Source organism: Carex rostrata, chromosome 12 (genome assembly GCF_964058835.1).
Source record: "Carex rostrata chromosome 12, lpCarRost1.2, whole genome shotgun sequence".
Classification (NCBI taxonomy): domain Eukaryota; kingdom Viridiplantae; phylum Streptophyta; class Magnoliopsida; order Poales; family Cyperaceae; genus Carex; species Carex rostrata.
Window position 1 is genome coordinate 10,729,545 of NC_135929.1, and position 16,229 is coordinate 10,745,773.

Sequence of the window (16,229 nt, forward strand, 5' to 3'; positions counted from 1 at the left end):
CTGCCACAGAGAATCCAGGGTTTAATTAGTGCTCAACTGCTCATTCCACATTTCAAGCAAAAGTAGACTTAAAAAATTTAAAAGCATTTCCCGCTGGTCGGTGAAGTTTTCCATCCCGTGTCTCCGTGTCGAGTAACTTGGTCCGGAACTGGAGTGTTTGAATTTCGGATTGACAGTTTTACAACACTTGGTCGGTGAAGTTTATTCATCCCGTGTCTCCGTGTCTCCGTGTCGGGTAACATGATCCGGAACTGGACTTGATTTGAAATTTTGGATGACAGTTTTATTACGCTTGATCAGCGAAGTTTATTTATCCCGTGTCTCCGTGTCGTGTAACGCTAAATGAAACTGAACTGGAGATGACCAGTGTCATGAACATTAAATGAAGAAATTTTGTAAAACCCCCTTTAAAGATGCTATATGTTGAAATTAGTCCCAACTAGTTTACAAAAACTCAGAAGCCTTATTAGATCGATTTAATATTTCATAAAACTTCTATTTTGAAAAAAAAAAATTCGGACTTGATATTTGTAAGATGAAATATTATTAATCTAATGAAAAAAAGTATAGAACACACTTTTGGATCCTTTGTAAAAAAGAAAACTATCTTTCTATATATAAGAATAATAGAAATAATCTAAAAAAATACTTAATATTGAAGGTAATTTCAATAAATTTACAAAAATAATTAAAAAAGTAAAACAATTAAATCTTGACATTGCTTTATTCAACTTATAAAGGGATCTTAATATGTACGGAAAAATATATAAATTGAAAAGTAACTTTATCTTATAATAAAGGAATCTCATACATATACTACATATTTCAACAAATAAAAAAAGCAAATTATCATAATTAAGAAAATAGAAAGTTAAAAAATTGAACGTGTCAATGTGTTTTAATTTTTCAAACAATAAATTCAAATTTGCATTAGTGACACAAAAAGTTAACGTTAAAAAAAGTTAAAAATAAATCTTATTGTAATTATTTTGTGTCTAAACATAACATTCAAACAAAAACTTTCATAAATTGAACTCGCTTATTTTATTATTTTTATTTTACATCTACATATGACATATCTGAAACAAAATTAAATAATAAAAAAAATATGACCACCTAACATCGCTAGTTGCTATGGAGAAAATAAATTATGTTATGGAGTCTGATTATTCGCATTTAATTCGTTTTTAATTTATATTCAAACAAACATCGAATAAAACAGAAAAAAAAAACATATAATGTGTTTTATTAGCGAATAAAACGCAAATCACGAATTATTCACGAATAATTGCAAAAAAAAAACCTTTTTTTTAAATTTCTTTTTAGGGTTTTTTTTTGTTTTGTTTGTTTTTGCTTCCTTGTGGTATTGAATCATTCCCGAATTATACCCGAAATATTCCCGAATCGCGAATTTTTAACTCCGCCGAACCACATCGGAACTATTCATTTGTCACTATGGTTATGGTCTGAAGACTAGTATGCATTATTTAGAGGGCTACATTGAAAATATCAGATCGTTAGGAGCATTTGTGTTAAATATTCTTTACAAAACTAAATATATTTTTGGGTTAAACACACAAAATACAACAACAAGAAAAAAAAATGAGAAGAAAACAGTGCTTCCTTTCCTGCTCACTACCTACAGCATCTCTCTCTCTCTCTCTCTCTCTTTCTCAGAGCTTTTCTCAATCCAGACTCCAAACTATCGTCTTTGCTTCGTTTGAATTTCGTTCCTACGAGGTGATCTGAATTCTGACTCGAAGGAAAGAACGATACTACTGCCGATCTCTCACACTCCTTAATTATCTTGCAACAATTTGCTGCGGTTTCAGTCTTTCAGATCAATTGTCAGGTTCAGTCTCTTCAATTTTGGTCTAAATTGTATCATAACAGATAAATCTTCTCATATCTAAATGCATTCAGTTATCAAGAGCGTGAATTGCTCAGTTATTGCTTAATCTCGGCAAATCAGGGTTCAATAGTGCCATCTAACATCCACAATTGCTTGCTTGGTCACATGCTGACGATTTCGGCACATCAATATGTTCAATTTAGGTCAATGTATGTAACTTTCCAGTTTTGGTTTCTTCCTATAAAAGAAGATTGACAAAAGAAGTGAAATTTAGGTTGTTCTCTTGCATTTGAGTGATGAGAGAAGTTAAAATTGGGCGACCTAGCATCTGTGGCTGGTTATAACGACATGCCATGTAGATAGCTATTCATTTATTCCTGGCAATTGTGGTGTTTTTCTGAGCATTCTCTTATAGCATAATTTCTAATGTATTTTGATTTATTTTGGGGAATTTTCCTAATTAAGACAGTGCTCGTTTTGGAATTCAGTCTGCTGAAATGAGCATCATGCAACGATCTGTGCTACCAATAATAATAATATTTTTTTATTTTTTTTCCCTTTTTGGTCATTTCGATGTATAATTGGATTTCATGTTCCCTAAACTACAGTGTTTTTGGGTTACAGCCTTGTACATAAATGCAGAATCCTTTTCTTTTCTTTTTTTTTTCCAAAATTTGGAAGCTGACAAGTAGTCCAGATCACAAAGGAGCAGCAAATAGTCCAAAATATGACTAGATGACTTCTGTTTTGGTTTCATTATTTTTTAAGGCTTTTAAAATCCATTAATGCTTATCTGATGCCTCTATTTCATCAAAAAGAAAAATGATTCATCCGCCTTCAAAAGGAGAAGATGAAAAAGGACTCGTACCTCACCCTAAATAGCAGAAGTTTAATGCTTCTATTACACCAAAACGATGAATTGCTTTATCTTAATCGAATGCCATATTTTTCTTCATTATAGATGAAATCAGCAGCAAGAGCACTAGAGATGCTTCTGACGTGTCAGGAATAAAATAAAAGAGAGCACCATATAGTTCTGTTTAGCAATGGAGGAGAATGAACCAGGGTCAAGTGGAAATGGTTGGTGGCCTCCAGACTTCTTGGATAAGATGGAGTCAGTTTCATTGTCAGTGCAAGATGAGGTCCTGACGGCAAAGGAGTCTCTATCTCGCAACTCTTCTCAGGTGCTCTGGTCCACTGGAACCTTCTCTGGAGTTATACCTAACGGCTTTTACTCCCTCATCCCAGTAAGTAGTTGCTTTTGTTTGAAAATGCTAGCAACTCGTTTTGCATCAACCAATGCTCTGCGAGCAACCCCAATCAAGGGTTTTCTCATCCATTGTTCTGTTATAGAAGAAACAATTAATCTGTTATGTCATTGATTTTTGGTACTTGTGACTTCTTTTAAACGGACCTGTTCGGTTTCAAACAACCTTTGATTTAAATTTTTCTTGTTTCCTACAAAAATTATGGTTATTATTCTAAAGAAGTTAGGCAGAGAACAACAGGGAAGAATGCTATTGGGTGTATTGAGTGTATTGAGTTGAGGGGAAACAAGTTGTACTCTACGAGTTAGTTCTTGTGTTAGAATGGGGGTTATTTGGATCTAGGTAAGTCGTGGGTATGTTGAAAGGTAGAATAGTGGGAATCTTTCTTTTATTTCTTTTTATTTCAAATATGATACGAGTCAGTGTGCTTAACAAATGTTTGTACTGTGCAGGATAAAAAGCTAAAAGAGCTATTTCCCACCATACCATCACTAGATATGCTGCATTCTCTCGGCATGGACGGTCTCAAGGCCGACATCATACTTGTAGATACAGAGAAGGATAAGAAACTCAGTATGCTTAAGCAGTTGAGTGCAGCTTTTAAAGGACTGAGCTCAAACCCTGCACTTGTAATTAAAAAGATCGCCAGCTTGGTAAGTTTTCATTGGCCTGAAGGAGAGTTTAACATTTTACTTGCAAAAGTAGAGGGTGTTGTATGTCAAGCGCAAAGTTGCAAAAGGAAAATGTTAAATAAATACCTGCAGTCCTTGTACAATTTTTATACCTTTCCCTAAACGAGAATATAAACTTTTCCGGGGGGCATGTAGGGTATTATGCTTTCCGAGAAGGTTTTTATGGGGAATTTTGGATTTTTTTCATAGTTACAGTACACGGCACTTATTTATTTTTTTTCTAATTTACAGATAAGCAAATTGTAAAATGTTGGAGATGCAAAATAATATTTGAAACTTGAATCCTGTTACTATAGTAAAATTGAGCAAATATAAATTTTGGAAATTTGACTTCTGTTTCTATTAGGAGTGAGCTAATCAATATACATGATGCTTGATTCAAAATTTGCAAATTAGGTGTTTGATTTTTACAAGCGCCCAACTCTAGAGCCCAGCCAACCAAAAGCTGCACCAGAAGATGCTTCTCAATTCATAGAGTGCAAAGGAGTGCAACTTTTAGGGCAGATAAGGCATGGATCCTGCCGGCCAAGAGCAATTCTATTCAAATTTCTTGCTGATGCTATAGGTTTAGAGAGCAAAATTGTTGTGGTAATTTTTAGACTTCACTTCATTACATGGTCTTGAATGCTGTTGGATTGGCACTACCTATATTGTATTGGATAAGTTAGTGTTTAGTCCAATCTGTTTATGAAGTTTTAACTAGATACTAAACAAGAAATAACTTGCATGTACTGTTCCATGTGGTAGAGATACATGTTTGATGGGTATCTTTTCTATTTTTCTCGTATTGTTTTGTGTTTAGTTGCATGTCTTAGGAAAAAGTGGGTTAAAATAAATCACTGCCTAACTATACAATAGGCATTGGGCTTAGTTCCAAAAAATAAATATCATTACCTCACCAATGTGCAACCATATATATATTGGCTGACGTTGAGAGTGGTTTGTCGTCTGTAGGGGCTACCAAATGAGGGGGCAGTTGAGTTCTCTGATTCATACAAGCATATGTCAGTGGTGGTTGTGCTCAACTCCGTGGAACTGCTGGTCGATTTGATGCGGTTTCCTGGGCAGCTGATCCCGTTTTCGGCCAAGTCAATTTTTGCATCTCATATCTCTGTGGCAGGAGAGAGTGACTCTGCTGAAAATGACTCTTGTGATTCCCCTCTTGAGCCAAATAGCCCCCTTTGTGGGCTTTCGGACAAAGTTGAAGCTGATGTGTATGCATTTTCTTTTACTTCATATTTGATTTAAGTTGTCTTCAACGGTATCTGCTATATGATTTATTTGATATTATACATCTTCAGTGGTATCTTTTATATGATTTGATATTGATACATAACAGCTTGTCTATGTCTTAAATGCTTTGTAGATTCATTGTAATAAAATGTTTTGCTTGTAATGACAGTTCGGAACAAGATGAAAATCTTCACCAGAGGAGAATGGAAGCATCATCAAATTTATCTGGACGATCCTTGCGTAATCCTATATTAAGGTCAAGAACATTTACCGAAGGAAAACTAAGGTAACTGAAATTCATACTTTCTTTTATTTTTCTAAATTTAATTTTTAAATGTAGCTTCATTGTTAGATTATTTGTCCTATAGTTCCTATCTGACTTGTTGAGTGAGATTTGTAAACGATATGTGAAACATTTTCCTGGGATCACAATACTCGCTCAGACTGGTACAAACTATACCAGCTTGCTATGCTCAGCAGTGAAGGTTGCAGTTACCACTGGATGAGGCAAAATTATAAGGAAATATATGCGTAGGTCCTGATTGAATCCCCAAAATAGTAATTATTCTTTTTTTCGTTCACTGTATCAGTTCATCACACAGTGAACCCAACATTGCAAATGTCTTGTGGAGGCACAACCAGAGGACAGCTCTTGCTGAAGAAACCACTGTTAGTTCTAGGTATTACCATGCTCAATAGGCTGCATACTCATTTCAGCATTTACTGGATGGTCATTGTAACATCAACTTTTAGGTTTTCACTCAATTACCCAATCCCTGAAATTTTTAACGCTCCGAATAGATGAGTTATTTTTTCCTCACTTGAATGTGGCAAGCAACAAGCTTAATTTACTAATTGTTTCAAGAGTTCCAAAAAGAAAAAAAATGTTTTATTGGAGCTTGAAAAGCAACATTGACTTCAGTATTTTTAATTGTATGAACTGGTATTTTGGATTTAGCACTTACCACTGGGCACTGTTATAACCTGGTATGGTTTTTCTTTAATTTGCGTGGATTGAGGCTAAATTGATAATAAACTGAATCATAATTTCCACCAATATGGTTTTGAAAGCTACTCATCTTGATCTTTCGATTTACTAACAGGTGCATAATTATGATATTAATACTGATGATAATCTTCTTCATTATCTACGTTATTTTCTTCTGGTAGAGTATTTATTTTGTTTTTGTCTTAACACATTTCCCTTTTAATTGGTAAAACAGCCCAGAGCACCATTTATTAAGAGCAAAGGGGAGGTCGACACTTGGTTCTGATTGTGGAGTTGCAACTCCAAGGTTTGTAGTAATCATTATTCTTGACCTTATTAGTTAGACCAAAATTTCATAGGTTCTCTCAAATTTTAAAGTTTTATGTGTACCCTCTAGTAGCCAAAGTATTTTATATTCTCCGGCATTCTTTCAAAAAAGGAATATTGTGTAAGGCTATTGCTACTACATTATTTGTGCTGTGTTATCATGTTGTCTTCATTTAATTATTCTAATTAAGTTCAAGCTTCAGCAGTTACCTCCCTCCCAAAAAAGAAGTTGGTGGAGAGCGCAGTTACTGTATTATTTTTTTTGAATGTTGTCATGCAGATCTGATGGCTCCAATGGTCCAGTAAAACCTAGTGTCCGTAGGATAAGAAGAAGAAGCATCAGTATCACTCCTGAGATTGGTGATGATATAGTGAGGTCAACACTAGTTTCACTTGATCAATATTTATTTGGTTCTCTTTTTGTTTTTTGCATTTCAAATTGAGTTCATTGTGAAGTAGAGTGTAAGTTTCTCCATTCACCAAAAAGAAACAAGACATTCAGAACCTAAAAGAATAACGTAAGAAGTGTTTTAAATTGTTTTGCTTGATTCTGATCTTGCAAGTACCCTAAACCAGGAAGTAACGTTCCAGTTCTCCAGCATCACTGGACATGTCCAGTATTAATGACCTTCACTTTAGTTAAAGAAATGAGATCTTAGAGCTACTATCAATGTGACAACCTTGTGGCATGATAAATCTTATCAGAAGTTCAGAACACATTCAGATGACATACATGTTAGTAATGAATGCTTTGCTGATCTTAAGGCTTTAATGCTATCAAAAATGAAATTTATTGAACCTCTAATGTGTTAAGTATGTATTAGAATGGTTGTCTTCAATGAACATTAATCATACTAACATAACTATTCAGTGAAGCATTTTAAACAACTTATTGTTGCATGGTTTACTCTTAATTTGCAGCCTTTGACCTACATTTGCTTAGGTCTTGTCTCCTTAATCTCAAGAAGCTCAGGTGTAATAGTCGACTTGTGGTAAATCAACTATGTACTGATGTTAATTACCTTCTGATTGTAGGGCTGTTCGTGCGATGAACGAGACCCTGAAACAAAACCGTCTCCAGAGAGATCATGTGGTTGAAGGCTCATATTCTAATGAGAGTAGTCCAAATAATGTACATTTCTTTTTCTCTGCCATGTTTTTTTTTAATCTTCTCATCAGAAATTTGAGATTTGATGAGATATGGGGTGGTACCAAGGGATTGTTATTTCTCACAGTGATCTTTGCATTATGATACTGGTACAGTTTTACACTATTGGTCCCAGAGTTGCAATTAAGCTGCAGTAAACCTCAGTTCAATTGAATTCCAGTTGTTAGTAATGCCTCAATATAATTCAGATTTACATTAATTGTGCAATTATGCTTCCTTCGGTTTAGCCTTCTTTAATTACTATTATCATTACCGGGGAAGTTGCATAAAGCAATCAAAAAGGAAATATGGTAAAATGTAGTCAAGAGATAGTAACATTCTACACTCGGGCATATATCTCAACTCTGACATAATTTGAACTTATGTTGTGATCAGGCAACAACTCAAAAGGCAGTATCCTTGCCTTCATCTCCTCATGAAATTCGGGGCCAAGCATCAGCCAATGATGATTATATCACAAATCAAAGGATGGTAACTACTTGGAATAAGGTGTTGCAGGGCTCTCCTTTTCTCAACAAGCCTCTCCTGCTCTTTGAAGAATGGGATATTGATTTCTCAGAGCTCACCATTGGCACACGTGTTGGGATAGGTGAACCATCCAACACATGCAAATTTTGCTCATTTTATGACATGCTTATCCTTTTTTGGTTTGCTGTTTGGTTTTTGTTGCACAATTGAGATGATATTTAAGCGAAGGCGGTTAATTCTACAATTACAGTTTACATTGGGTCCATTGAGGCTTTACTACACAATTGTGAATTTATTTGAGCAATATTGAGGCCGACCAGGCTTTATTAATGCTTTGCTCTACTTTTGACAAAATGTGCTGCATATCAGTCAAGTCCAATAACCCGTGCATCAGCAAAAATATCTGCTTCTATACTCAAATCCTTTCTGGTTTACTATACTCCTTTCTGCACAACACGTATGATATTATTTGCATGAAGCTTATTGAACAAATGTCTTATTATCAGGGTTCTTTGGAGAGGTTTTCCGTGGCATATGGAATGGTACCGACGTTGCCATTAAAATATTTCTAGAGCAAGATCTAACAATCGAGAACATGGAAGATTTCTGCAATGAAATATTCATTCTGAGGTTGTCTATTCTGTGAAATTCATATCTTGGTCCATAACCTTTCACAAGGCAAGAAAATTTAACTGGTTCCTGAACTATTACTCGAACCAAATAGACCATATTGTGTCAGCAAATGGAAAATGTAGGGTTTATCTGTCCATGGTGACTCATTGCTGATTAGGTCATTCCAAAAAGGAAGGGTTAAGTCTATGAGAAGTAAAGTTGGGTTAAGAAAGCAACTCCTCCCTCCAAGCCATTAATGAAATATTTGTGCTTTTTAGTTGTTGCTGCAAGTTTGTCCAAGTGATATTAGGAGAAATCTCGGCTCGTCTTTTTAAATTTGAATTTATGGGTTCATTGGTGTAAGAGTTCCTAGGACAAGTTCAATTTTTTTATGAAAATTTAATAATCAAACCAACATACTTTTTTGCTTTCTTCTCCATCTTTCACCCCAAGTTCTCCAATCCAGTTTTTGCTGATTATATGAATATTTTTTTTTTTGCAGCCGGCTGCGACATCCTAATGGTACTTGATTTTCATCCATTCACGAATAACATAAGAGTTTTGAACTGCCTATTTTACATGCTGTAGTTTTCCAAATGGCCTACTTTTACAATGGTTTTACAGTGCTGCAGTTCATGCACAATTTATCTACCTTCTTCAACCATGAGAAAGTGGTGTATAATTTATTTTATATATTTAAAGTAACTCAAAAGAAGGCCAAATTTTAATAATTTGGCCGGGGTTTTCAATTATGTCCAACAACTTAGTTATGAACCAAGATAGATATTTTATAATAGGTAACTGAAACTGGGATACATATTTTATAATCTATATGATTTATACTGTTTAGTCTGTTTGTGCAGTTATATTATTTCTTGGTGCTTGCATGAAGCCTCCAAACCTGTCCATGGTGACCGAGTACATGGAAATGGGCTCATTGTATTACCTCATACACATGACCGGTCAGAAAAAGAGGCTTACTTGGCGTAGGAGGCTTAAAATGCTTCGTGATATTTGCAGGTTTGTGTTAAATTTCTAAACTAATCTGAGTTCCATTGATGGTCACTGAAGTTTCAAGCTGTTCCCATTTGGGTCCTTGAAATTTCAAAGTATAATACTTTCGTTCTTTTTTTTTTATCTAAGTGTATACTTCATCCTCTGTGTGTTTGTTAATACGAGTACACTTCCTTATTCCTTCCCTTTTTTTTCTGTTGAAGCTGATGATTATGTTGTCAACTGTAAACCATGTTAAATAGAAATCATAGCTTGAATGCTTATTGAACTCTTGTTTGTTAAATTGCTTATTTAAAGGGGGCTGATGTGCATACACCGGATGAAGATAGTACATCGGGACCTTAAGAGTGCAAATTGTTTGGTGAACAAGCACTGGACGGTGAAGATTTGTGATTTTGGGCTCTCAAGTGTTATGACATGCGGGCCCATGAGTGACAGCTCATCTGCAGGGACACCAGAGTGGATGGCTCCTGAGCTGATACGCAACGAGCCCTTCACTGAGAAGTGCGATATTTTCAGCCTTGGAGTTATCATGTGGGAGCTTTGCACTTTGAAGAGGCCTTGGGATGGAATCCCTCCTGTTCAAGTAAGAGAATGAAAAAACCGGTTTTAGTTGGGTTTATTTGTAAATGAACTCATATATTGGTTTGTTTGTGCATCTCCTGCAAATAGCACCAAATTGTTCGTACAAGGTTTAAGCCAAGCAAATTAACAACCATATTGACTCTGGTTTTTTAGTTTTTCATAACTGATTCGGGTATGCTTGGAGGCCAATGTTGAAATTTACTTTGTTTAATTTTATTTTCCTTTTACGGTGAAGAGAAGTGGAAATACAAAACTGGTGCTTATACCTTGAGGGAGTAAATTTCCACAGCTGATGGAATATTAGTATTTTAATCAACTTTTTGCTGAATGGTTGCAATTTGCAGAAAAATGTAAATTAACATATAAAGCATTAAAATTGGAATAGATTCTCCGCAATGAGTCTTTATTTAGTAAGAAAATGTGACATAATATCATTTTTTTCAATTGTTCATTAGGTAGTTTATGCGGTAGCTAATGAAGGGACGAGGCTCGAAATTCCAGAAGGTCCACTTGGCAAGTTGATCACAGGTAATTTTAAACTGTCGTATTTGAATAAAAAGTAAAGAAGAGGGAAGGCAAACTGTAAGCACCTGTTCTACCATGTCATGTATCCCCAGGGGATTAGAGAGGACCGGGGGGGTGGCGGGGGGTGGCGGGGGGGTATGTAAGCCATCCTATAAATGGAAAGTTTTCATTTTTGTCCCTGTGCATCTTTCTGTGAAATGTCAAAAACTCTTCCTGCAAAGGGTGTGAGACATGTTGATCTCAATTTGGACCCTTTTTTTTATTTAGATTGTTGGGCTGAGCCTCATGAAAGACCGAGCTGTCAGGAGATCCTGACCCGTCTGATTGACTGTGAGTATACCCTCTCCTGAATTACCAGAGTCAAATCACACGTACAGCTACATTCGGGTTTTTAGCACAAAATTTGTAAATTAACTATATTTACTTGTGAGTTTTTGTAATATATAAGCTTTCTACGAAGTGGTATAGTAGTCTTTTAGTCAGCGTATACAAAGAAACATAGCTTGTTTTTGTGTTTGAATTGGATATATATAATTATCTTTTTTGAGGTAGCAGGCAAAGAAGTGGATATATTGGTATTCAATACTACATGTAGTCTGACAAGTTACCTACGTGCTTCCTAATCAAATAAACTATATAAGTTGTAATTTAGAATCGGCCTCTTTCGTGATATGTGTGATATTTTATTTTAAAGGTCGTAAAATATCACAAAACATTTTGCAGTTCTGAACATGAGTATCAGTTTTCATACAATCAACAAAGGCACTGGGCCTTTGTGTGTTGCCAAACTATATTCTTCTATATAGAGTGATAAAAACGTGCCGTGTTGTGTTGTGATTTTGGTCTTGTGTTATGTCGTGCCGTACTGTGACCAAGTGAAGAGTCACACTTGCCGTGTCATGACCAAAACGTCGAGGGGTGATTACGCCACATGAATGGCCACAGCACACGAGTCATGTCATGCCCAAATGTGTTGTCCAGTCATGTTTGGCCATGTTTCATTATTTTTTTTCATAATTTAAATTAGTTTATTCAAGATTCACTATTTGATCAAGATTTAATGGTTTTAATTACACGTGACTAGATCTTTCGCATGACGTGATGTGTCAAATTTTCAAAAGATAGTCATGGCACGCGAATAGACACGGCACATGACACGTGAGTCACAATACGTAACAACCACACGTGCCGTGCTGTAATCGTGCCGTTCCTAACAGAATGGGCTCCGCCGTGCAATTCCCGCTCTACAAAACCTTCCCGCTCTACAAAACCTTCTATAGTGTGTAATGCCAAAATTATGTAGTTTCTCTTCTTTTCTTATTTCCATGTGCACTTCTCTTTGATAATGTATTTGGGTCTTTTCTCCGGTATACACATGACATCAGTCAAATCCATGAATAACTTATTTTTTTTAATAGTTGGCAGTAATAGTCCACAACAAATATATTGATATGAAAAAAATAATATTTACATTTGCCCCTAATTGAATGCATGCCCTCCACCTATCAATCTCGAGTGTTGTAGCTTCTATGAGGTGGCCCACTAGCTTGTGATTGTCAGAGAATAGCCTCATGTTCCTTTTTCTCCATAGCACCCAAGCACCTACTACCCATATGACACTCCATCTACCCCTTTTTGTTTTTGTCATTTGGTTCTTGGTGCATGTCCATACCGATAAGATATCAACCGCACTTTGTAATGTTATGTTATAGTGCGCCATCAATCCCCTCCATAAACCTCTCGCATACGTGCACCCCCACATAATGTGATCCTTGGTTTCCAGTACGTCTACCTCACACGAGTGACATCCCGTGTTAACTATACAGCCTTTGAACGTGAGCATCTCTTGTGTTAGAATCTTATTGTCTAGCATTAGCCAAATGAAAATCTTGACTTTCATTGGACCCCTATTTTCCATAGTCTTTTCTGGGTTTTGAAACAATTCATGTATGATGCATCACCTTATATGCTGAAGCAAATGAGAAAATTTTTGGGAAGCATTTGGTTCGTGCTATTGGAGGCTGATTCCCTGGCATCTCAATACCCTGGAATGTGATTACCGTGTTTGGCAGAACTAACATGGGAATAGACACGGTAATGGATGATTCCTGACTATCTGAATTTCCTCGTCTATCGTCATGGCCATAGCCGAAAAAAAGGCGGAACTTTTCCATTCCCACTCCTTGGATATCAGACGAACCGCACGCGCATGCTTCTTATTTTATTCGGTTAACAGTTTTTCTTCTTCTTTCCGATCGCCGACTCCGACTTCTCTTCAACCTCCGTTGCCGATTTCTCTTCTACAATTAAGCAAAGCATAATAATTCAATGGATCGATGGAACCTGCTTCATATATATAAAGGAGCGCTGGTATTATATCCCGTTTTATTTAAAGGACCAATGTGAGCACATGGTTGAAAGTTGCTGCACATTTTGGATTTTTTTCTCTGAAAAAACTAAAAAAATTGGAGTTTATTTAATATACTCGGTTTACTATAATAAAAACAAAATGTATCAGCTATATTTAACGGAAGTCATTGTGGTAAAATCGGATATATTTTTATGCTTTGCTCTAAGCAAAGTCCAGAGAGAAATGATTCTTGGATTCAAAGTCCCATTTCTCTCTTTGTTTCTTTTCTTTTTCTTTATGCTTTGCTCAAAGCTGCGGCAAATGAGACTTTGAATTGTTGGAAATCGGATATATTTTTGGCTTCATTAGCTTCAATTTAACAAATAGCAGGAGCTGCATATATTTGCTCTAAGAATAAATAGATTCTTTCTCTCTTTGTTTCTTTTCTTTTTCTTTATGCTTTGCTGAAAGCTATGGCAAATGAGACTTTGAATTGTTGGAAATCGAATATATTCTTGGCTTCATTAGCTTCAATTTAACAAAAGAAGAAAAGCATATCAATTAAAGACAACCATTGTTATACTCTAAATATCTTGTTTACTTTCTTTATCTTTATTTTACAACAGCTTTAAGAATAAATAGATTCTTTCTCTCTTTGTTTCTTTTCTTTGAGAAAAGGTTTCTGTCCACTGAGTTTTGTCCACCATCTGTCCACAACACTATCCATTCCCGGTTTAACTGTCTTCAACTGTCTCCCCGCTATCTAATTTATAACGGCCTATTTAAACATCGACAGACGACGGGACCTTTCTTTTTTTGAATTTCATTTCCGATATTTTCAAATCCGATCTGATTTTCTCCACATTTGGTGATTGCCTTCCTCTTTCACGCGACGCCAGTTTCAAACCAATCCGGCCTTCACTTCTTGGAGGATGCAAGATCGATTTCTTCTCGGATGGCTTCGTTCGACCATTTCTGGCTTTTCGTTCTGACTCAGTATGTCATCTCCGATGGTTCCATTCAATGGATTTCTAATCAGATATGGACTGTATGAGTGACGGGCTTGATCTGCTTTTAAGTTCTTGTTTTGTCCAGGCGATTTCTAATCAGATATGGATTTCTAATCAGTACGTCATCTCCGATTGGACCATTTCTTCTCGGATGGTTCCATTCAATCGCCTGAGGAAATATCGCCATGGAAGAGTGTTATTCAAACAGAGTGTTATTCAAATTTCTTTGCTCAGGTTTAATTAGATCGATCGTGCAGATCTGAACGGCCTCCTCTCCTACAGTCCATTTTATACATAATCGCAATGGAACATTCAATCGTGGAGCGCAATCGAATAGAAGTTATTTTTGTTGAAGAGCACGGCAAAATTCAAATCTAGTAAGTTATTTATGTTGAATTTGTTGTTTTCGTTGTATACAGTAACAGATCTAGCATTTCAAATGAAATCTGGAGAAAAGAGATGATAGAGAGGCGATATGGAGTATTGATCTGTTAATTTTACTGTATTGCCCCGTTAATTTTACAGTGTTCATCTTGTCATTTTACAGTATTCATCTTGTGAAAATCTGGAGGAAATAGATGATAGAGAGGCGATATGGAGTATTAATCTGTTAATTTTACAGTATTTATCTTGTAATTTTACAGTATTCATCTTGTAATTTTACAGTATTCATCTTGTGAAAATCTGGAAGAAAGAGATGATAGAGAGACGATATGGAGTATTGATCTATTAATTTTATAGTATTGTCCCGTTAATTTTACAGTATTCATCTTGTCATTTTACAGTATTCATCTTGTGGAAATCTGGAGGAAAGGGATGATAGAAAGGCCATATGGAGTTTTGATTTGTTGATTTTACAGTATTTATCTTGTAATTTTACAGTATTCATCTTGTAATTTTACAGTATTCATCTTGTGAAAATCTGAAAGAAAGAAATGATAGAGAGGCTTCTTATTCATCCGAACAATATTCAATTGAAAATTCTACTGTATATAAGATTCAATTTTACAGTTATGCTGATTCAATTTTACAGTATACAAGATTCAATTGTAAATTTTATTGTGTAGAAGATTCAATTTTACAGTATACAAGATTCAATTTTACAGTATACAATATTCAATTTTACAGTATACAAGATTCAATTTTACAGTATACAAGATTCAACCCAGTGCGGACGCTAATAACTAACTCTAACTGCCAATAACTTCCTATAACTGTAATTTCCGAAAGTACAGATTGAAAGTACATTTATTTTGTCATGTTGTGCAAGTTGCTATCTTTTTCTAACTATCATGGGACCACTTCAAATAGTTGCTGGATGTTTTGTGATTAACTGATATATTTTATGTGATATATTGTATAATTATACAGCATGTAGAAGTAATTTTACAGTATTCGCACAAGTCAAAGCTGTGGACAAATGGTGGACAAAAGGCTGTGGACAATTAGGCGCTTCCCTTTTCTTTTTCTTTATGCTTTGCTAAAAGCTGCGGCAAATGAGACTTTGAATTGTTGGAAATCGGATATATTCTTGGCTTGCACATGTTATTGTCTCTTTGCCCCACCTGCACTGCGTGCATTTTCACAAGCATCTTTCTTTTTTTCTGTCAAATAAACAAATACAATGTTATATAGGCATGCAAATTACCAAATTACCAAGTTATAAAATGGAATTTGCTAAAAAAAAGGAAAAAATCGGGAAAACTTGAAGTTCTGTCAAATTACCAAATTAAGCGCAGAATTTTCCAAGTGAAATTATTTCAATCAAATACAATCAGGGGTGTCAATGGGTAGAGTACGGACCGGATTGAGACATTTTTATACTCATACCCACTTAAAATTAGTCTGTACACATATCCTAGCTTAAATATTAACTTATCCATAGCCAACCATTATGATTTGTGTAGATCAGATCTAATTAATAAAATTCATAACCCTAATTGCAACTATATTGGTCAGTTTACAAGTGTATAAACTTACCGCATAGTATAGATCAAGATGTCGACCCACATAGACTGTTTTGGATGACTAGGTTCTACTATATATTTCAATAAGCTATACAAATTCAGAATTTGAGAGTTGGTTGGTTAAACTAAATTACTACAAATAAAATCTAAGGGTGATCAATGAGAAAGGT

General features: G+C 35.3%; 1 protein-coding gene across 1 annotated transcript; it reads left to right on the top strand.

Moving 5' to 3' along the window:
* The first annotated feature begins 1,589 nt into the window (after nt 1–1,589).
* Nucleotides 1,590–11,292, top strand: LOC144562541 (putative serine/threonine-protein kinase SIS8). Its single transcript, XM_078311732.1, has 17 exons — nt 1,590–1,852; nt 2,814–3,099; nt 3,573–3,773; nt 4,209–4,400; nt 4,767–5,026; nt 5,215–5,331; nt 5,636–5,725; nt 6,269–6,340; nt 6,641–6,736; nt 7,396–7,492; nt 7,904–8,117; nt 8,503–8,626; nt 9,111–9,130; nt 9,472–9,628; nt 9,920–10,208; nt 10,663–10,735; nt 11,000–11,292. The coding sequence occupies exons 2-17, from the start codon at nt 2,899–2,901 to the stop codon at nt 11,080–11,082; spliced, it is 2,286 nt and encodes a 761-aa protein (XP_078167858.1). The 5' UTR covers nt 1,590–1,852; nt 2,814–2,898; the 3' UTR covers nt 11,083–11,292.
* The last annotated feature ends 4,937 nt before the right edge of the window (nt 11,293–16,229 follow it).